This window comes from Pelobates fuscus, chromosome 13 (assembly GCF_036172605.1).
Source record: "Pelobates fuscus isolate aPelFus1 chromosome 13, aPelFus1.pri, whole genome shotgun sequence".
NCBI lineage: Eukaryota > Metazoa > Chordata > Amphibia > Anura > Pelobatidae > Pelobates > Pelobates fuscus.
This window is the reverse complement of record NC_086329.1, coordinates 105,410,004-105,433,026: the sequence shown is the minus strand read 5'-3', so window position 1 is coordinate 105,433,026 and position 23,023 is coordinate 105,410,004. Positions and strand designations below refer to the sequence as shown.

The following is a 23,023-nucleotide window of genomic DNA, read 5'->3' as shown; positions in this document are numbered from 1 at the left end:
TCATTCAGATCTTTGTGCTTGGCATCTTAACTGGCAGAGGCAGTAAGAATATATTCTAACAAGTGTAGATTGCATTTGACATGTATTCTGCACTCTCGCCCATTTGTAAAAGCATGTTATGTCATCAAACCATGTGTTTAATATGTGGTGCAGGAATAATCATGGTGCCTACCTGCTTTAGTGTGATAATTCAGAGTGATGGTCACCCAGTCACAAACAAAGCAGGTCTGCTCCTGGATGTCACTTCATTGTAGCCAATCTGCAGGTTCTCCTTATTCTAAGTAATGCCATGAGAGTTGCCTGGGATTTCTTCATACAAATCCTTTCACCGCATGTTTTGTTTTGTTTTTTTAATATCTATCACACTTTAACTTTCGGTTAAAAACTGCAGTAAGCAGAAAACCTGCTGGGAGTAGTTTTATTCATGAAAAGTTTGAAACTACTCCCACAGGTCGGTAAGAGCAGCACCCTGGGTGGTTCTCGCTTGGGCAAGTATGTTCTCTGATGAAGTAAACTACAGAAGACTGAGTCTGCTTCACTGATTTATCATATAAAGCTATGCCAGTTGTATGTATCCCACCAACCCCTGGCCAGCAGGTAATTGAGAAATATAGAGCAATATTTACATTTTGCTTGCCCACACATCCTGCTTTGTTTGGGGAACAACAGGATGTGGAAATATGTACGACGGTTGTTTTAATTATTTACATGTGAAAGTGTTATCTCCAAGGCTAGATTGTCCACCTAAGTTTACAGGAAATCTAAAGACTTCCTTCTTTTGCCTAGCCAGTTGTATCTATTTCGATGAATGGTGGCAATGGTGGTTGCTTCACAGTACTGAAAACCATTCATCTATGTGTGGCCTGCTGAGCCTTCGCTGACCGTTTACTATAAGGCCATATTGGGTATCCAATGTATGGGCCCCAATTTGGAGTGCTGTGCCCTCAACCCCAGGGTGTAAATTTGAGTGTTGTAAAACTAAACTAGTAAGCCACAGGGAAATGTGGGAAATGTCCCTTTCACTTTGTCTGTCTCTAGAGTTTCATTAAATGTATTGGTGACCATGGTCAGGAGTGTTTCGTGATGTTAAACAGAGAGTACAAAAGTCATTAATTAAAGGGACGGGACGCTGTAGGCACTAGAAACTCTACAGCCCAATGTAATGGTTCTGTTATCTATATCTTGTCCCTCGGGCTGAGAGCTATACACGCTGCCTTTTCTGAGAATATGCAGTGTTTCCATCACTGTCTATGACCACCTCTAGAGGGACTTCCTGGGTTTGGTCAGCACTGACCGCAGTTCGGTATCTCCACGCTCCCTGTAGAGATGCATTGAATCAATGATGAAATGCTAATTGGCGCAGAATAGCGACTTGCTGAGCATGCAAACTAGACTCTGAATGTTTCCCAATGGGAACAGCATTGGTTTAGCTGAGATCATAAATATTATGATGGGAAATATTAAAAAAAAAAAAAAAAAAAAAAAATTCAATATAAATTGAGTAGAAACACTATGGCATTAGTATTACATGTTTATATTTCTAACACTATATAGTGCTCCTTTCAAATTTGGGAGAGTCCCCCCTCTTCTGCTAAGACATGGCTGAAACACTAATTCACATCCATGTCCATTGTACGAAAACCTCACTTTTCCTTGTAGTAACCCCTTCTTACTAGTCGTGTTTAGTTTTGCTCGTTGCTGGTTTTATTCACCTTAAATTGCAAGATATTCCTCCATTGTGGTGGGTTTTGTTGTTTGGAAGCATTGTGTAGCTCACTGATTTCTTGCAGATAAATGTGTTCTCACTTGTGAGCCCAGTCTGTTACCACTGCTACATTGAGGTCTTTATTCCCCCGTACCTGTGATAGCGAGTTGCCCCCCTGTAGCATCATTGCATTCTGTCTCTGTGAACCTCAGGTTCTTCCAGTTTGGATTTGTTTTCATAATTCATTGTACTATCTAATGTTATAAATTCATATGTATTTGTAATATTACTGTATTCCTGGTGCATTTTAGGTCCAGGCCCCTCTGTAGAAAGTTATACTCGCCTTTCATTTAGCGGTGTCCCTGTCTTGCCGCAGTCACCGTTCCTACTTTATAATAGTTCATCAGGGCAGATCAATTCAGCCAATCAGATGCCTCTGTAAAGGGCCCTAATGCTCATGGTCAGAAATTGTCACTGCTCCAACAGAATTCTTCTCAAGGCACACTGACCTATATAAACTCGACACAAACCGCAATGTTCACATTTGTCAGCCTATCTAGGCACTAATAAAATAATAGGGGTCCAGGCACTTTATTAAGAACCACAACAGCAACGTTTCGACCCCAAAAGGTCTTTATCTAGGCACTAAGACCATTGTGTTGATCTGTAGTGGATTTTATGCTTGGCGTGTGTGTATATATCTATGTATATATAATTATTATTATTATTATTTTTTTTTTTTATTGCGCTTTAAAGTGCAGAGACGAGCTACAAAATTGATAAAAGGAATGGAGCATTTTAGTTATGAAGAAAGGTTAAAGAATTTAAATCTCTTCAGTTTAGAAAAACGGCGCCTTAGAGGGGATATGATAACATTAAACAAATATATTCGGGGTCAGTACAAACCATTATCTGGAAATCTATTCATAAACAGGGCTATACATAGGACACGAGATCACACATTTAGGCTTGAAGAAAGGAGATTTCATCTAAGGCAAAGAAAAGGTTTTTTTTTTTATAGTAAGAGCAATAAGGATATGGAATTCATTGCCGGAAGAGGTAGTTTTGTCAGTCTATACAGATGTTTAAATTGCAATTGGATAAATACTTGCAAAAACATAACATACAGGGATACAATTTCTAATTAGTGGGGTAATAGCTGCTTGATCCAAGGAGACATCTGACTGCTATTTTGGGGTCAAGAAGGAATTTTTTCCTAGTTTGTTGCAAAATTGGAAGCGCTTCAGACTGAGTTTTTTGCCTTCTTTTGGATCAACAGCAAAAGCATATGTGAGGAAGGCTGAACTTGATGGACGCAAGTCTCTTTTCAGCTATGTAACTATGTAACTATAAACCGTGAGCACTATAGAATACAAAACTAATGTGCATAAAAACTATTTTTCGGTAGAATTTTGTGAAGGAGAGTGCATGATAGATCTTTAAATTCTGGTCGCATGACTTTACTAAAAACTGCTGTTTCATTCTGGGATCATTACTGTAGCTCTTGGTTGTTGCTGATACTCAAGTAGTGACCTAAAGACTAAAAGACCTAAAGACTAAAGACAGGAAAACCATTTTCCTGTGACTGAGAATGTGACCTCCCTACGAGGGCATGTACTTCTTGTCTTTGGGATTGCCGATGTATTTCCCTAGATTGTTGTCCATGTTAAACTGTTTTTGTGCAATCTCTAACTTGCTTCAAATATCTGCACAGGATGTAGCCCCAAAAGGTTCACTCTGGCTCTTAGCGTACAATGAGAAAAGGTATAAAAAATGTAATTTAATTTATCTTTTATAAAAACAATTGTGTATCGGCAAGACATCTTCAGTGACAGTTATTTACTAGTACACCCAAGCTGCTATCTTAGTGAATGACTAATGTTAGAGCTGAAATGTGAGTGGAAAATTCACTGATCCATAAAGTCTCTGGTCTTGTTTCAATATGTGATAAGTGTTTTATTGTGCTGCTCTTTTGAGAGTTTTGCCGTGCTTATATCTTACTGTGCCAGGTGGTGGGAAATCTGCGTACATATCTGTTTCCATTTTCTCTGTTGGCTTCTTCTGTGTGAGATGTCTGTGATTTTGTTCATTTCATCGTTAGTACTACCTAATGAAACATCACTGTAAATAACTTTTATCTGGTAGTGGTTCCAATGCATGTGCTGTGCTCTGGTTGAGGTGTCAGACTTGCCAAATGCCCTTGGAACGTCTGATAGTAAGGGTTCCATCAGAGAATGATCAGAAAATAACGCTGTGCTGATCTGGGTATCTTATGAGAGGTGTGCACTAAAAATGCAGAGAAGCCGAGGCAAAGTAAAGGACTAAATGCGTTCTAAAAAAAGTGAAATCATCTTGCTGTAAATCTAAACACACAATGTTCTAAAACAGAATGCATCAGCAGTTTTCGTCCCTTGCTCATGAACAGCGCATAATGGATTACATTCTATTATAACCTGAATGTCGCTGTAATAGCAACTTTTTATTTACCATGTATTTTTCCAGTCCAAACGATGGATTTGACTTTGACATATGTTGAGCCGTATAAAAGGCTTTATTCGAATGGCTGTTTTTGCAGATTATTTTTTTACTTTTTATTTGGTAAAGCATGTATCCATAGGATCGTCAGGTAAATTGTAAGATACGTTACCAAACATAGGATGAACCTGTGTACAAGTGGTCGTTTTCAGCGATGCGCTACAAGAGCATACAACAAGTGCTATCGGATAGGTACAGTCACTTGCTGGGATATCTATGTGAAGCGTGCCCTTGTTGGACCCCCTACTTCCAGGCCCTTGAGCCCTGAAGCTTGTGTGGTCACCTTCTACATAACATTGTATCGCTGTGTTAGAATGGAAATTCTGACTTTTCCGACTTTTTGTGTTTTGTTGTTTGATGTTGCTCGACTTTACTTAGTATTCCCAGTTCCAGACTGGGATAGAGAAAAGTATGGAGCATTAGCAAAAGGAAGAAGGGAAAGCAAAATAGGCGCTAGTGGTTAACTCCCATTAAGTGAAACCTGCTGCAGCACCTCTCTCTCTTGCTGGGAGCTGCAAGGGACTTCCAACCCCTTGCTATCAATAAGTTGGCCGCTATTACTATGTGGAAGGTTAAGAGCCCCTGTTGCCTCGTGAGATCGTTTTGGGGTATGAACAGGAGGAAGTGTTTGAGGGTCTAGTTAGTTTATTACTTCTGAAATCAGGGTTGCTGTTGTTTCCCAAAAGGGTTATATGTAGCATGGTACCTTTTTCTGTGGCGCATCTCCAGAATTTGTCCGATGTCGCTGGAAACGTGGACCAAGCACGCTGGTACTGGGTGCCATCGGGATGCTATCTTTCTTATAAAGATGTGTGGGAGATCGTCTGTTTTAATATTTTTAGAAGTGATTGTTGCTGTAGATACATCAAGTATCCCGTTTGGGGCAAGTCATGGGCCGATCTGAGACTGGTCTAGGGTTTAAGTTCATTTCCACCCCATGCCTGGTGGAGGAGTGTCAGTCCCCGGCTTTCCCACCCTCTTCTGTGAAAAGTAGGGATGAAATGTTTGAAGCATCTAATTGGGGTGGCCAGCTAAATCGGGCTCCAGGTTGTAAACCTGTTTATAGGCGTCCCACATCCTTAGCATCATTGCGGTAGTGGGCAAGATATTATCCATTTTTGGACGTTTGTCTTTGGGGAGCCATAGTAGGTATGGTATTCCCTCTGTCAGGGACCAGTGTGACTGTCTTCCCAGGGGGGCCTTGAATGTGCGTCTTGTGCTCTGATGGCACGGTTGAGAAGTGTGGCTACATAGTAGGCATGTATGTCAGGTCTGCCCATTACCCATCGCTCAGTTTTCTGGTAGCTTTTTTTAGTATACAGGACTTTCGACGGCCCATTATGAACCTGTCCCCGTGTTGTTGTAGCTGTGTAAAATAGGTCTTTGGGGGGGTCCACCAGTAGTGAGCGGAATAGAAATTGGAGTTTAGGGAGAAGCATCATTTTGAAGGCTGCAATGCGTCCCATGCATGAGAGGAATTAGTTTTTCAACCTATCCATGCAGGAGGCTATTTTAAAGTAGTTTGCCTTAATGAGAGCTCCTAGGTTTCTGGTTAATTTTATTCCCAGGTATAGTATGTGGTCGTCCCACCAGTCAAAATCGTTGTGTAGTTTGAGGTGATTTAGTGTGTTGTGATCTAGATTAATCTGCATGGCCTGTGTTTTGGCGGTTTTTAATTTGTAGTGTAAGAATTTGCTGTATTCCCTCAGAGTGTCAGTAAGTGCGGGCAGGGACTTGTCTGGTTGAGTTATGGTGAGCAGGACATCGTCTGCAAAGTGACTGAGTTTGTGTCCAGTCTGTCCAATATAGACTCCTGATATCTCCGCGGTCGATCTGATGATCGTCGCCAGAGGTTTGATTACCAGGACATACAGGAGGGGGGAAAGCGGGCAGCCCTGTCGTGTCCCGTTTGTTATAGTGAAGGACTCGGACAAAAAGCCTCAGTATAGCACTTTGGCAGTAGACATGTTGTAGAGCGCCTGGACCGCTGATAGAAAGGGTTCGGGAAATTAATATTTCCCCAGTGCAGCCTCCAGGAATTTCTAATTCAAGCGGTCAAATGCTTTTTCCACGTCTAGGGAAAGCATGAGCCCTTTCATCCCATGTGCCTTTATTGAATACATAATGTCCAGTACTCTCCTCGTGTTGTCTGTCCCTTGTCTACCCTTCACAAATCCCGATTTGATCAGGGTGTATGAGTGTTTAGAGGGCCTCAGGCATCCTGTTGGCTATAATCTTGGCAAACAATTTTGCGTCTGAGTTCAGTAGGGATATGGGCCTAAGTTTTTTTAAGATTATTTTGACCGTAATGGAGTTTAACTTTTTAATGCTTCCACCATGATGAAACACACAGATCCATCCCTAAACGGAGAAGAAAGTTTCTGTTTACCCTCTCCTTCCAGAAACCATACTCTATCCACTAACTCATTTTTAGACAAATCCTGTTTTGATTCATTGCTTTGCAGCTGATCCCCATGTGCTATGTACAAAGCTAAGCTACATGTGTACACTGTCTGTGCTGTGAGCAGCAGGTGCAGAATGCAAACTACTCTGTAGAGTTTAATGGAAATGCATTGTTGTAATGCAAGATGCAGGCTGTCCATGTGTCCCAGGCCCAAAGCTGCATTGCATTATGGGTAACACTTTCCCTGGCTGGTAACTGCCACATGTTGCAGTGCTATGCGATACTGTGCAGCCTAGCGCTCTAGTGGCCAAGCACCACCTATAGTAATTAAGGCAATATATGAATATTGTGTCCCAACATCTTATTGTTTGTGCAAAATCTTGGTTCTTATTGTTTATAAAACTGCCAGCATGTTTGTTTCCTGTAAACAACTCTCCAAGCAAACCTGACAAACATTACAATGGTTTTTATTTTTACAATATATATTGAAGTTGTATGATGCCTATAGTGTCCGTTTATATTAATGAAGCTGTTTTGGTGTATTGATCATGCCAAAGCAGCCTCACTGCTCAATTCTCTGCCATGTAAGAGTTAAAGGGACACTATAGTCACCCAGACCACTTCAGCTCAATGAAGTGGTCTGGGTGTCAGGTCCCTCTAGGGTTAACCCTGCCTGATGTAAACATAGCAGTTTCTGAGAAACTGCTTTGTTTACATCTGGGGTTAAGCCAGCCTCTAGTGGCTGTCTTCCGCACAGCCACTAGAGGCGCATCGGCAACGATTGAGGCATATTATGTCTCAATCATGCAGAGCGTCCATAGGAAATAATTGAAAAATGCTTTCCCACGAACACTTTGAATGCGCGCGCGGCAGTGCCGCGCATTTGACGCCGGTGACGTCCGACAAGGATGCTAACGTCGGCGGGGGAGGAGAGGTAAGGGAGCCCGGCGGGGGAAAAGGGTGAGTAGCTGAAGGGGTTTTAAGGGTTTTAACCCCCTCAGCGCCGCGGGAGGGAGACCCTCAGGATACTATAGTGTCCCTTTAAATCACTTTGTTTATGCTACCTTAGTCACAGCCTTCCTATACACTACCTGTGAAGAGTAGTTTACACTTCAGTGTTTTTATCTCCTACTTTTTAAATTGAACTTTAATCTCACACAGGAGGCACCTGCAGGCTGGAGCAGGATATAAGAAATTTTAAGTGAAACCATGTGCAATAATGGAAGTTTAAACATAAGATCTTTGTACAGGAAGTGTTTAGGTAGGCTGTTCAAATCACATGCAGAGAGGTGTGGTGCATGAATCTGTATCTGCAGCTTTTCAGCATGACAAACTGTGCATACGGAGACATTTTATCAAGCTGCTGAAGGTGTTCCTGCACCGCCATGTGATCCAGTACTGGGCTGGCTAATGTGAGTGCTATGGATAAAATTCCACATAGTGCCTGGCAGAGGACATACGCAGCTTCCTCACATACAGGCAGTACTGACTGCAGTGCTCCGACCATGTGAAGGCTTTAGTCCTGTGTATGACTTGCATGCACACAGGACTGTACATTGTCCAATTCAGCCCTCTAAAATTACTCTTCCTCCCTGCATGCCGATTGGCTGTGTCCAATCCTTGCAATTGTCTTTTCACGGACACGCCATAGTGCACTTCAGAGCTCAAGTAGAAATAAGATCTTGTCTTGGCATCGGTAATGGGCTCTCTGTATCATACTTCATTTAATCTAATCTCACTTCTTCATATACGCCATGTGAAAAGGCGGGATGCTGTACCTTCTGTAGGCATAGAGGATTCATCTTCATGCAGTGAAAGCAGATGCTGTCTCTTAAAGGTATTCTGTAGTTTTAGGAATACACTATAGTGCCCTCTGGTGCCTCCCACACCCCTTGGCGCTTGGTCGAAACTCTGTCTCATCAGACAGGAGCTCATGTGCATTGAGACCTATCAATTGCTTCTGTGCTTTCCTATGGTGTTTCACTGATACTGGATGTCCTCATGCAGAGTGTGAGATGGTACAATGTCATTTAGGGGAATCGGCAAACTCTGTCCTTGTAGTCTGGGCCTGTACTGGAAATCAAGACACATCATTTTAACTTTTAAATATTTATATTTTCCACTTTATTCCTTTATTAAACTGGATTATTATACTAAATATAATTTTGTAAAATATCGGCCAATAGTTTTGTATTTTCAAATCATTTTGTGAATGGTATCCTAAAACCTCTCACTGGCAGTAGCAATATTGAGTTAACACATTGAAAATGTCATGGTTTTTCAAACTTTAAAGGGTTATTCATTATTTTGAAGTGGTCAGGGAGCCTGCGTATACGGACATTAACCCTTTATTAACTGCCAGAGACGTAACTCCACCTTTGGCATTATTAGCCAGCCTAGAACAGTCTTCCGGGCTGGCTGATGTCAATTCTGATGCAGTGCAATATGGGGAGAGCTGGCTAACCTGAATCTGCCTGTGAAGTTATGTTGTATGCACACATCACCCCAGGAAACCAATGTTATTTCGTGAGTGAAAGTGAAGCTGTCAGTTTGCCCGTCCACACACCAGCAGGGTTATTCACCAATGTTAGAAATGTTCAAAGGGCATGCTGAAGATATCCCATGTTTCTAGGGATCACTTCAGTGATTTGACATGGTCATGGTGTCTGGACTCTGTATGTAAAGCTCTTCACTGTTGAAACACAGCACATAGTTTAACCCCTTTGCTGGTAGTGTAAATCCTTCTCCGGCAGAATCATTGGGTGTCATTAGCCAGCCCGGTACTAGAATTCCAGGCTGGCTAATGCCATTCACTGGCTGGGATCATTTAGATGATGCTCTCAGCCAGTGAATGGCAATTGGATCGGCACCTGTAGCTCTTCAGAAACTAGAAGCATGTCAGCCAACAAGCAGTGTGTGTACCTTGGAGCCCAGTGGGGAGGAGCACAAACTGCTATTAATTGTTTTGCCCTGTTACTGGGGACCTGGGCTAGGAGGCTAGGGTACTCCTGGTATCTTAACCACTACTGCGGGAGAAACCCTTAAAGGACCACTATAGGCACCCAGACCACTTCAGCTTAATGAGGTGGTCTGGATCCCTGGTCCAGCTAGGATTAACCCATAGGGTTAATCCAGCCTCTAGTGGCTGTCTCATTGACAGCCGCTAGAGGGCTTCCGCGCTTCTCACTGTGAAAATCAGTGAGACGATGCCAGCGTCCATAGGAAAGCATTGAGAATTTGCGTTGAGTCTCACTTTAGTGAGTAACCCTTAAAGGGAATCCCCAGTGCCAGGAAAACTATCCGTTTTCCTGGCACTGGAGGGTCCCTCTCCCTCCCACCCCCCAATCCCCGGTTACTGAAGAGGTGAAAACCCCTTCAGTCACTTACCTGAGGCAGCGGCGATGTCCCTCGCCGCTGTCTCCTCCTCCGCGCCGCTCCTCCTCCTCCATTGCGTCGGCCGTTGGGCGAGACTGATCCCACCCACCGGCCGAGGAGACCTAATGCGCATGCGTGGCAATGCCGCGCATGCGCATTACGTCTCCCCATAGGAAAGCATTAAAAATTATTTCAATGCTTTCCTATGGGGAAATTAGCGACGCTGGAGGTCCTCACACAGCGTGAGGACGTCCAGCGACACTCTAGCACAGATAATCTGTGCTATGAAGGAGGAAGTGACCTCTAGTGGCTGTCTAGTAGACAGCCACTAGAGGTGGAGTTAACCCTGCAAGGTAATTATTGCAGTTTATAAAAAATTTATTACAGGCTTAGGAGTAGTGGGAGTTGGCACCCAGACCACTCCAATGGGCAGAAGTGGTCTGGGTGCCTGGAGTGTCCCTTTAATGTGTATGAGCAGAGGTTGTGGGCTTGCAGTTGCTGTGATTTTATTTATTTTTTAATTCTTAGTGAGACATGACCCAGGAGGGCTCCTGGCCCTTACCTGTCCTATACAATGTAATTAACTTGCCGTACTTGGAACGCCCATTTAGATTGCTGTTACATATTGCAACACTTTTCTAATTTGTTTAAATGTTTTTTGATCATGTGCATGAATCCCCCTTTTTATACATGAAAGCTCCTTACTAGCCTCCAAAATGGTAGAGCGCTTTTGCGCACTGTTATCTAGTTTATCTATAATTGTTCAAACCTTTAATTTAAGGTTTCCCTAACTCTACCCCGTTTATTGTACGAATTGCAGGGTCACTAGTCCGTAATACTGTTTAATATTTCATTATAAAAACTCATTTTTGCTTGTTAATAAAAGATTTGCAGCCAGATAAAAATCTCTCATTTAGAATAAGTTTTATCAGAACTGATTCTGTTAAATTGCACAAGAAATATATAGATAATGGTGAAATCATTGCCAGGTGAACGATCTCCAGTTTAATAAGTTAATCACTCAAATAAGAACAACTTACATAGTTTTCAGCTAAAACAATAAGTATATTGCATGTATGTTTTGGTGTTTGCTTAAACACCAGTACTTGATAACTGAAGTGGTTAAACAAAATAGCTTTAAATCCAAAACAATTCCCCCCCCTCCCACCTTGTAGCAAGCCTTCTCTGATGCTGATGATGCACATTTGGCTGCCAGACTGTAACGCTTGTTCTGGTGCTGCTGGAGTTACACCTTTTGAAATCAACATAAAATAACTCCGTACGTGGAGAGTATCATACTGAAAAGCTGCACATACAGAATCCAAGCACCATAACAATTCATCATTAGAGTAACCCTTTAAGGTACATAGCTTTGCAGAAAAACAAGGTCTTTTTCTAAACTTTTTTTTTTTTTTGGCTGTGAAAAGTTGCATGTTCTCTCTGCAGTCCTAAATTCAATTACCTTGGATTAATGGAATTAAAGGGACACTATAGTCACCCAGACCACTTCAGCTCAATGAAGTGGTCTGGGTGCCAGGTCCCTCAGGTTTTAACCCTTCAGATGCAAACATAGCAGTTTCAGAGAAACTGCTTTGTTAACATTTGGGGTTAATCCAGCCACTAGAGGCGCATCTGCGACGCTGGAGGCACATTTTGCCTCCATTGCGCAGAGCGTCCATAGGAAAGCATTAAGAAATGCTTTCCTATGGGCACTTTGAATGCGTGCACGGCACTTGCTGCTCATTCGGCTCAGCTGACGTTGGACAGGGGAGGAGAGGTCACCAACGCTGAGGGAGCCCGGCGCTGGATTAAGTTGAGCTGCTGAGGGGAACCATGAGGGTGAGGGCACCCTCAGGGCACTATAGTGCGGTTTTCCTGACACTAGTGATCCTTTAATTTACCAAAAAATTCAATATGTAGCTGAGGCTGTATATTCACGCAATAACTGATCCCATTCCATCTAAATAACCTTTGGACTCTATTGTATCTTAAATAGGCTATCTTTAGATAGTTCTTCCAAAAGCATTATTTTAAAGGGACACTATAGTCACCAGAACTACTACAGCTTATTGTATGCTGGTGAGTAGAATCATTCACTTTAGGCTTTTTGCAGTAAATACTGTCTTTTCAGAGAAAATGCAGTGTTTACGTGACAGCCTAGTAATAACTTGACTAGAGGTGCTTCCTGGGGCCGTGCTGCACAGTTGGTTTTCTGTTATATATGAAGGTTATACAGGTGTGTTTGGCATTTGTTTTTTCCACTTGGAGCTGTATATTTATCTTTTTGTGTACTTTATTAATACCAGACTGTCACTACCAAGATTATGCACACCTAGCTGTGCTAAATGTGAGTCATGGGCTGTGCTCTTATTTTTCAAAAATATACCATAGTATACAAGCCTTGTAATTGCTTCTTAAAGCAGCAGTGTCACTTGGGATTTTCAATAATTTTGAGTAGTTATGATTGCCATAAGGAATTTGTGTGGGCTGATACATAGGGCATCACATTGTCCTATTTCTATGACGGATCACAGACCTCAAGGAATCTTTCATAAACACTCGTTCCCTATTGCCGCATTTGCATGAGAGCCAAATAGTGATGTCACATTGCCACAAGCCAGTAACAAAGAGAGCACCGAGGAGACCGGTCCAGTTGGGTAGAACTTGCCACGGGCCAATATGCAAGTAGTCATGTCATCTCTGAGATTACATTACAAAAAAGTGCAGACCCATGCACCTCCAAGAAGCGACACCTCTAAGTGCTTTCAGATTAATTGACTTCTCTATTGTTTTATTCTTTAGCCCAGGTACAGTGTTATCCCCAAAAATAAGACTGGGTTTTATATTTTAAAGTGCACCCCCTCCCCTCCTTCAAAAGGGCACTGGGGGGGGGGGGGGGGGGGACGTGCTCGAAGCAGGTCTATGTTCGGGGGAAACTTGGTAGGCAAACCAGCCCAATTACACTGTAATTTAGTCATAAAATGCAAAACTATTATGCCTTCAAAATGTGTAAGACCGTAAACGTGGACAAGAGCATGACAAACACTCCCGGAAACCCAATCTGCATCCCCTCTCCAAACACAGCTGGACAATAACTTCAATTAACTTTCTGGCTGTAAATATGAACACTGTCGGCCAACATTGAGGGCATTACAGTTCAACACCCTGGTCTTCCCTAAACCAGTTAAAGAAATGGTCTTCATTTGCATACAGTTGGTGTGCTCGCAGTTTTCACTGTATAATTTAGCCTGACAATGCACACATTTAATAAAGCGAATTGATGCTCACACAGTTTTTTAGAGTAACACAGCATTGCACAGAAATTTTAAACCCATATGCCAGTCAAAGCCCTGGTGAAGATATCTGTGCAATGCCGTGTTACTCAGTGTTCATATTTACGGCCAGAAAGATAATTGATGTTATTGTCCAGCTGTGTTTTGGAGAGGGGGTGCAGATTGGGTTTCCGGGAGTATTTGTCATGCTCTATGGGAGGGAAAGATCACGATGGGACAAGGGGGAGGGGGGGGGAGAGATCACGATGGGACAAGGGGGGGGAGAGATCACGATGGGACAAGGGGGGGGAGAGATCACGATGGGACAAGGGGGGGGAGAGATCACGATGGGACAAGGGGGGGGAGAGATCACGATGGGACAAGGGGGGGGAGAGATCACGATGGGACAAGGGGGGGGAGAGATCACGATGGGACAAGGGGGGGGAGAGATCACGATGGGACAAGGGGGGGGGAGAGATCACGATGGGACAAGGGGGGGGAGAGATCACGATGGGACAGGGGGGGGGGAGAGATCACGATGGGACAAGGGGGGAGAGATCACGATGGGACAAGGGGGGGGAGAGATCACGATGGGACAGGGGGGGGGAGAGATCACGATGGGACAAGGGGGGGGAGAGATCACGATGGGACAAGGGGGGGGAGAGATCACGATGGGACAAGGGGGGGGGAGAGATCACGATGGGACAAGGGGGGGGAGAGATCACGATGGGACAAGGGGGGGAGAGATCACGATGGGACAAGGGGGGGGGAGAGATCACGATGGGACCAAGGGGGGGAGAGATCACGATGGGACCAGGGGGGGGGAGAGATCACGATGGGACCAAGGGGGGGGGAGAGATCACGATGGGACCAGGGGGGGGGGAGAGATCACGATGGGACCAAGGGGGGGAGAGATCACGATGGGACCAAGGGGGGGAGAGATCACGATGGGACCAAGGGGGGGGGAGAGATCACGATGGGACCAAGGGGGGGGGAGAGATCACGATGGGACCAAGGGGGGGGAGAGATCACGATGGGACCAAGGGGGGGGAGAGATCACGATGGGACCAAGGGGGGGGAGAGATCACGATGGGACCAAGGGGGGGGGAGAGATCACGATGGGACCAAGGGGGGGGGAGAGATCACGATGGGACCAAGGGGGGGGGAGAGATCACGATGGGACCAAGGGGGGGGGAGAGATCACGATGGGACCAGGGGGGGGAGAGATCACGATGGGACCAAGGGGGGGGAGAGATCACGATGGGACCAGGGGGGGGGAGAGATCACGATGGGACCAAGGGGGGGGGAGAGATCACGATGGGACCAAGGGGGGGGGAGAGATCACGATGGGACCAGGGGGGGGAGAGATCACGATGGGACCAAGGGGGGGGAGAGATCACGATGGGACCAAGGGGGGGGGAGAGATCACGATGGGACCAAGGGGGGGAGAGATCACGATGGGACAAGGGGGGGAGAGATCACGATGGGACAAGGGGGGAAGAACACTATGGGTCAAGGGGGAGAAGAACACTATGGGTCAAGGGGGGGGGAAAGAACACTATGGGTCAAGGGGGGGGGGGGAGAAGAACACTGTAGCGGAATGCAGTGAGCCTGTCCTGCAAAATGCCTGTGTGACTGTGTTCGTATATGTTTTCCCTATGTTGAAATTGCTATTCGTTTGTGTATTATGTGAATTGTATGGTATTCGGTAGTTTCCATCCGTACTATATACTTATGGAAACTACCGAACGGAGGGACCACCCCAGAGAGAAGTGTGCCAGCTATTAAAGTTCACATTCTTTCCAACCGCAAGTTAACCGGCTCATTAACATTGTATCTGGGTGGCCGCCATTCGGCATGCGTACACGTGGCGGCGGCCATCTTACGCATGAAAATCCCAGCGGTGTTTGGTCGTCGAGTGCCTGGAACTCAAATCGGACACTCAAACAACCAAACACCGCTGAGACCTCCAGAGCTCCGTAACTGCCGAACGGAGAAACATAACGAATCCCCATTCGGTAGTAATAAAGTACCGAATGAGGGAATCACTATCTAGGTGAATGTAAATGTGGATGGCAATTATAAATGTCTGTTTTAACTGCCGAACGGAGACCGACCGCAGGGCCCATTCTCATGGAACCCTTTTCGGATACCAACTCGTGTGCGGTCGGTCAAACTTCACCTGCCTGTAACTACCGAACCCCTGGTCCGATCTGGGTGAATTTTTGGATATTATATTCACCCAGATCAGGGCTACCTAGCGGTACCCTGATATTAAGGATATGTGATGGTTTAGGGGTACATCCAAGTTTGGGGTAAAGTACGGTACAACTTAAGGGGATTATGACTCACTCTGAGGGGAGGAGATGTGTGGGAGGTAACAAGAATGGTATTGGTTACTGTCATAATTACTGTAGTTCCCTCCCTTGCATGGGAGCAGGCTTTATAAGAAACCTTGGAATAAACGATTGTCAGTTCTACTCCTGAAACTGTGTGTCGTCCAGTTATTGGGAGTGCTGTGGGGATTTCGCTGTACCTTTTTACCTGCTGGAAACTCTGCTGTGGATTTACTAATGACTTGTTCCTGAGCCTTCCTTGGATCTAAAGTGGAGAATAGCTGCGAGAAATCAGCTCTCCGCTACAAACACTATGGGTCAAGGGGGGGAGAAGAACACTATGGGTCAAGGGGGGGAGAAGAACACTATGGGTCTTGGGGGGGGGAGAAGAACACTATGGGTCATGGGGGGGGAGAAGAACACTATGGGTCATGGGGGGGGAGAAGAACACTATGGGTCATGGGGGGGGGGGAGAAGAACACTATGGGTCATGGGGGGGGGGGAGAAGAACACTATGGGTCATGGGGGGGGGGGAGAAGAACACTATGGGTCATGGGGGGGGGAGAGAAGAACACTATGGGTCATGGGGGGGGGGGAGAAGAACACTATGGGTCATGGGGGGGGGGGAGAAGAACACTATGGGTCATGGGGGGGGGGGGGAGAAGAACACTATGGGTCAAGGGGGGGGGAGAACACTATGGGGGGGACAGTTTGTTCGGAATATTTTTTTTTTCTGGGTTTCCACCTCTAAAAACTAGGTGCGTCTTATGGAGGGAAAAATATGGCAGTTTCTTTAGCATCTTTTTTATGTTTCTGTATGTGTAGGAAGTAGTAGGGTATACCCGTGTCAGGGATTACCATGCCCAAGTAAACTGTGACTTGTACCCTGTTGCGTTCAGGGCCCAGAAATTGCAAAGCTAAAATTGGAACATTAAATAAAAGCAATTGGTGAGTGGGCCTGGTTTTGGTATTTATGGTGTCAGGGACTTCCAGTCCCAGTGAGCGCAGGAACCCAGCGGCGTCTGATGCTGATGTAAGCCTATAACGTTGGATGTAGTTTTCGGCTATCAGAGCCCTTGGATAACCCCACTTGTAGGGTGTGGATGCGGCACGTAGCCGTGTCACTTCTTTTTAATGACGCCTGCCATTGCAGTGTTGGGCGGCTTAAGTCCTGAAAAAAGGAGCTTGGTACCTGATTGGTTTCTGGAATGCTTCCTTTTCTCCCTTGGACTTGAAATTCAGTGACATCCCTAGGCATGGGGGATCTGTTGTAAGGTTGGCCCGGCAGGCGGTACAATCCATCCAAAATTAGGCCTTTGGCCTGCTTAGGAGATTAGTCTCCTCATGAACTGCGGCAATTCCGCAGGGTCGATCGTGTCAGGGACACCTTCAGGTTGCGCTGTCTTGCTGTGTCTTCAGGTTGCCCGGTCTTGGCACTCGGTTGTGCACATGTTGTGTGTACCTTACGTGGTTGTGTTTCGGTAGTCTTGCTTGATCTTAAAGACATGAACGTCTTCCTCCGTGGCCCTGATGCGCACAGTCAGAGCATTCTATCCCTCTTTTAGGACCGCCATTTCTGACGAGAAGGTCTTGAGCTCCCCTACCATGCTCAGATCTGTTTTTGTGGCCAGGATTGGTTCAGGTCGTTACTCCGCTGTGATAAAGGTAGTGCTTCCTCGAGTTCCCGTTCCTCTTCCTCTGAGGCTGAGAGTGATTCTGGAGTTCAGGCATTATGTTATTATGGAGGATGGAATTGAGGACATCTGCCATCTTGGGCCTGCTCGATTGGGAGAGGAGCAGCCCGATATCGCGAGCATGTACCTCACTTAGCCCCCAAGGGTTTTGTGTTTTTTTTGGCGTGCTTCCCCATTGCAGCTCTAATTTTTAGACGATTTTTGGTGTGCCAGCGTACTGCCAAACTGCTCAGAAATAGTTAGTGGATACCATGCAACTTGTCTGCTCAACGGTTAGCTCTGCCCCCCATGTCTGTACATTTTATATCTGTATGGCTAATATAGTCACTGTTTCCTGTAGCCTAGTTATTATCCAACATACAGGGTGTCCTTTGTATTCACACTGAATATACTTTTTTTTTCGTTTAAATTTGCAGTTGCTACTTGAGTTGTAAACAGCACCTCCCCCACTTTCCCTTGGATAAACAATTTTTGTTTTTTTTCTACATGCCCAAAATCCCACAAGCATTTTTTTGTTTCTAAACTAATTTTGGGCAATGCATTGCCAAATATCCACTAAAGCTTTCGAATTCCCCAAGCTATTTAAAATAAGCTTTACATAAGTACAATTGTAATTTATAAATACAAAAAAGTTAAACTCACTCAAGTTTTACTTACAACACTGAATACATATTTAAATGTTTCCAGTTGCCCTCCCTGGCATCTGATTAGTAGCCAGCCTTCTTTAAAGGGACATGCATCACTTGGCAAATTTTTCCTTTTCCTTTTTTTTTTTAAAAACCAGCATACAAACCAAAATAAAGCAAGAAAAACTATATAAAAAAAATAAAAACCGTTTATAAACTTGGTCTGATTGTATTGTTGGACATACCTCTCAGTTTGGGGGAGCGTCTAAAGCCTCACCCATCCGGCTCAGTTTCAGACCAGGCTTCTATTTGCAGAAACCGAGCATCATTTTGCAACAACGGGAGAGAGAAACCAAACACCGGAGCCTGCTCTGCATAATCACACTGATCGCTTCCTCTCTACTCCCCTGTCACTGCAAGGTGAAGAGAGATTCGAACTGTACGTGTGTTAGTCTGTCAGGCATTCCCAGGGGTAGGACACTGGTTAAACCGCCTACTGTCCTCCCCCGCCAACGTCTGCAAATTAGACTTACCCATAGAAAAGCATTATTCAATGCTTTCCTATGGGGATTCCGGCGATGCACAAGTAAGTGGATTAATCTCATAAGGGCACGCATTAGGCTGCTAGAGTAGGACCTGCCAAGAATGGGGTACATTGACGTTGTGGCAGGCTTATGCAATGTATGATCATATAATGTAACTAAACCCACATTATTTTTTGCCTAGGTGAGGTGTTTTTAAACAAAACTATTACAATTTGCAAGATTTGAAATTGTTGTTTAGTGAATAAGCGAGTGCGCTGGATTCTGTAGTGTGTGTGTATATGTATATATATATATTTTCACTTACCCCTTACAGGAAATTGTACATAATAATTAGAATGTAGGTTTGTTTGGGCAGACCCTTCAGCAGCCTCTGTTTTTGTACGTCTAACTTGTCTTGTTGAAACTACTTGTTAGTTAACCTACTGTACAAGGCTACGTAATTTGTTGGTACTTTATAAATAGGGCTAAGTAAATGTAATGTTTAAAATCCTTGGTGATGACTGTGTTTGCTCTGTTTTCCATTAGACTGCAGAGAAGCTTTAAGCCTCTGGGTTTATAACATTGCCAACTGTCTCAGAGCAGTCAGTAGCAATGTGTACATTGTCAGGTACGGTATACAGCACGTAATTAATAGAACGGCTATGGCTCCAGTGGTTATTGTGCTCTTAATTAACCACTATAATATACCAAGGTGGGACCTATTGCCCTACATGTTATGTTGGCATTAAGGTCTGCGCCCGGTCATGTTAGCCAGGCCTGCATATAAGTGGTATAGGTGATTCATATCATGGTCCCTTCCTAGAAATTGTATTGGTAAATGGTCAGCTCTAACAGGATCGCTTTAAAATCTTCCCTGCTACACGCAAACTAAAACTCACACTATAGACATTATCCAATGCACAAAATCTTATTTTTGTGTATAAGCTTTACATTTGTTCAGAAACCTTTGAAATGAGTCCTTGTCTGCTACTCTGCCGAAACTTGCCAGGTTAAAAAATGCATTCTGGGATTTATTAACTAATTGGACTTGTGGAGACTTCTGAAGTACTGCCCCTTTCAGAAAGGTGCCCTTTCCTCTCTAGTCTGTTAGACTATCTCTGTGGTCAGGATATTAGTGCACCTACCTATTGTGTACTGGATGCATGCTCTATCTGTACCTTTTTAATAAATATTCTCTCTGTAACAATAACTCCACTCTCTTGCAGCTGGCGTCTCTCACAGACTTAATCTTTTCTACTTGGCAAACGATGTCCTGCAGAACTGCAAGAGGAAAAACGCACTTGTCTACCGGGACACTTTTTCGGACGTCTTGCTTGAGGCAGCGTCACTGGTCAGGTGAGTAGGTTATACTGCTAGTGTGCAGCAATAATGTTAAAGGGACACTATAGTCACCTGAACAACTTTAGCTTAATGAAGCAGTTTTGGTGTATAGAACATGCCCCTGCAGCCTCACTGCTCAATCCTCTGCCATTTAGGAGTTAAATCCCTTTGTTTATGAACCCTAGTCACACCTCCCTGCATGTGACTTGCACAGCCTTCCATAAACACTTCCTGTAAAGAGAGCCCTATTTAGGCTTTCTTTATTGCAAGTTCTGTTTAATTAAGATTGTCTTATCCCCTGCTACGTTAATAGCTTTCTAGACCATGCAAGAGCCGCCTGTATGTGATTAAAGTTCCATTTAGAGATTAAGATACAATTATTTAAGATAATTTCATGCAGGCTCTGTCAATCATAGCCAGGGGAGGTGTGGCTTGGGCTTCATAAACAGAAACAAAGTGATTTAACTCCTAAATGACAGTGAATTGAGCAGTGAAATTGCAGGGGAATGATATATACACTGAAACTGCTGTATTTATCTAAAGTAATTTAGGTGACTATAGTGTTCCTTTAAGAGTGCTCTAGAACAGAGGGTCCTAAATGTATTGGTACACTTCAATAGGATAACATTTCCCAAAGCAATGTACTTGGTTAAAAAAATAGACAAATCTTTATTTTTCAACCTTTCCTGACAATTGTGCACAATTGTAATGCTTACACTTATTAAAGAGACCCTTACAGACTGCCTTCTGTCTCACAGCGTATGGGGTGAGTCGAGGAAGTATTTTTGAAGACCTCCGTTAGAATAGGCTGTTTCTCTAAATAAGCAGTTGTATGTTGATATTTTTGTATGTATTCTCGAAAACACATGAAATTCAGCTCTGGGACCATTAATCACCAGTGAAAAATCTCTAGACTTGCATTGGCAGGTATCTCTTTGAGATCTGACCAGAAGCCGAGGGGTTGACATGTCCTAGAGTGTGTACCCATTGCTATAAGCTTACATATTGATTTGCAGACAAATGGGTTTTTGGGGTTTGTTTTTTTGATAGTCTTTATATTTTCTAAATCTTTCTCAGGGACCAGTCCGTGTCAAAATCTATAGAAAGGATCTTCAAAATCTGGGAAGAGAGAAATGTTTATACTGAAGATACCATTGCATCATTCCGAGCGGCATTAAGTGAGTTATTTTCTTTTCAGAGTTGTACGATTGATAAATGTTTAGTGAACACAGTATATAATTGTGGTGATTTAAAAAAAAAAAAAAGTTTTTTTCCTGTTCTGTGTGTTTTTTTTGTTTTTTTAAAATCTTTATTTTTGTTGTGCAGTGCAACAAACAGGCACTTATTGACTTATGAAATTCACATGAGCAGTAGTAAAACAAGATGAGATTGCAGTTCAAGATAAACTGAACATTTTTTTTTTTGCGTTTTTATTAAGAGTAGAAATAAAAGTAAACGATATGCATGGATACTAAATGGCAGGACTGGTAGCGAAGAGACCTACTCGTGTGAAATTCCACCGGGTACTATGCAGGTTCTGTTAGTTTTGACTGTTTTTTTTAAAAAAAATCTTATTTTGAAATTGTTTTAATCATTTTTTTTTAATCTTTCTTTTATTGAGGCTTTGAAAGGTCCGTTACAGAAAAAAAGAAACGAGAGTCAAAGCAGATGTACACGGGTCATTTACACAGTGGGTATACACAATGACAGGAACTCCTGAATCAGTCAGACATTTTTATTTATTTTTTGGGGCATTTTTTTTTCTTTTAATATAAAAATCATGCTAGTCAATATTGGGAATTACTGCACAATTGCTTGAAAATATACAAAACAGACATGTCTAACTAGTAATACATAAGCCTTCTACAGTCAGAATTGGGGATAAGTCCCTCACAAGTGCCCTAAAGCTGCTTAGAATAGCATGTTACTCATAATCAAAGTTGACCTGCTGATTGAAAGTAGGCATTAAATATCCTCCTGGTTCAACTTGCGGATAATAAACTAGCAGGATAATTATCCACTGGAACAAGTGCAGTTATGTCACCCCTGCACAAAATTAGACCGTAAAAAAAGATATAGCAGTAGAAAAAAAAAAATGTACATATGCTCATCCCAGAAGTGAAAACTTCTAAAAACGAAATGGTGTCCGCCATCCACAGTAGTGAACTCATCTCAAACACGGGACCCCCGGCTCGGACCAGCCAACACCTTGCAGCAGGATGTTAGACGTGAGTATAGTAGAGTTCGTGCGGGTTTGGGAAGGATATTTCTTCCACCCCAGGCTTGAGTAAGAGCCTGCATCAATAGTCCACAAGACCAGACATTCTCAATGACCAATTTCCTTCCCCACCGGAGGTAGTTGAAAGGTCCAGACGTTGTTTACAACGGCAAATTCTCCAGCTGTGCGGGCACTGGTGTGAAGTTAAACCTTGGAGGTGGGAGGGATGTCTCTCTGCCCAGGTAGGTTAACAGGGGGTAATCTGGTCTCCGGAAACTAGCTTCCACTTGCACCTTCTTGTTGCTTGATTGGGGTGGCATTGCCAAGCTCTCGCAATTTCTCCCTGAAGCTTCGAAAGATCTCATCCAGTCTAGATTCTATGGAGGCCCGATGAGGCCCCTGAGGTGGGCTCAAGCCCCTTCATATCGGGTGGAGGGCCTTTTTACATCTTGTAAAGTTGAGGGGCAGCAAGCCCGCGCTTTGGACAAATGGTAAGTGCAGTTGAAATAGACTCTGCAGATATCGGTCTGTATGACCACTTGGCTCTTGTTCCTTCAACATTGGCCCTTGAAAGGGGATGGCAGGTCAGCAGCAGATCAATCCCCTTAAAGGCACAGCGTTACTTGGACCGGGCGAGCGACCACTTCACCCGCTCAACGTCTTCACTAGGCCCGCTGTTACCTCTGGGAGGTGCAATGGGATGCTCACTATGTAAACGATCTAGGGCACCCAGACCGGCTCCATGGGCAGGTAAGTCTCAAGCTGTGTCAGATTGGTGTCCTGAGAGTCAATTCATTGAGACAATATCACAAGCAAGCTGGGAACTCGCAGCATTCCAATTTGCCTGATGAAATGAAGCAATTAACCCCTTAAGACCGGAGGGCGTACTATTACGTCCTTTTAAAAGCGGCTCTATACGCCGCAGGACGTAATAGTACGCCCTCCGGTTTTTAGTAACTTACCCGGTCGCCGGCGATCGCGGTTGGGGGGATT

General features: G+C 44.0%; 1 protein-coding gene across 2 annotated transcripts in view; it reads left to right on the top strand.

The window, feature by feature from the left end:
• Window positions 1–23,023, top strand: part of RPRD2 (regulation of nuclear pre-mRNA domain containing 2) — a 54,277-nt gene that overhangs the window by 7,500 nt on the left and 23,754 nt on the right. The window contains exons 2-4 of one of the 2 annotated variants that reach the window (XM_063440410.1): window positions 19,698–19,827; window positions 20,890–20,990; window positions 21,434–21,502. In XM_063440410.1, the coding sequence (XP_063296480.1) occupies window positions 19,698–19,827; window positions 20,890–20,990; window positions 21,434–21,502 (300 nt within the window). The remainder of the gene's footprint in view (window positions 1–19,697; window positions 19,828–20,889; window positions 20,991–21,433; window positions 21,503–23,023) is intronic. The other variant, XM_063440411.1, reaches the window with a different exon arrangement.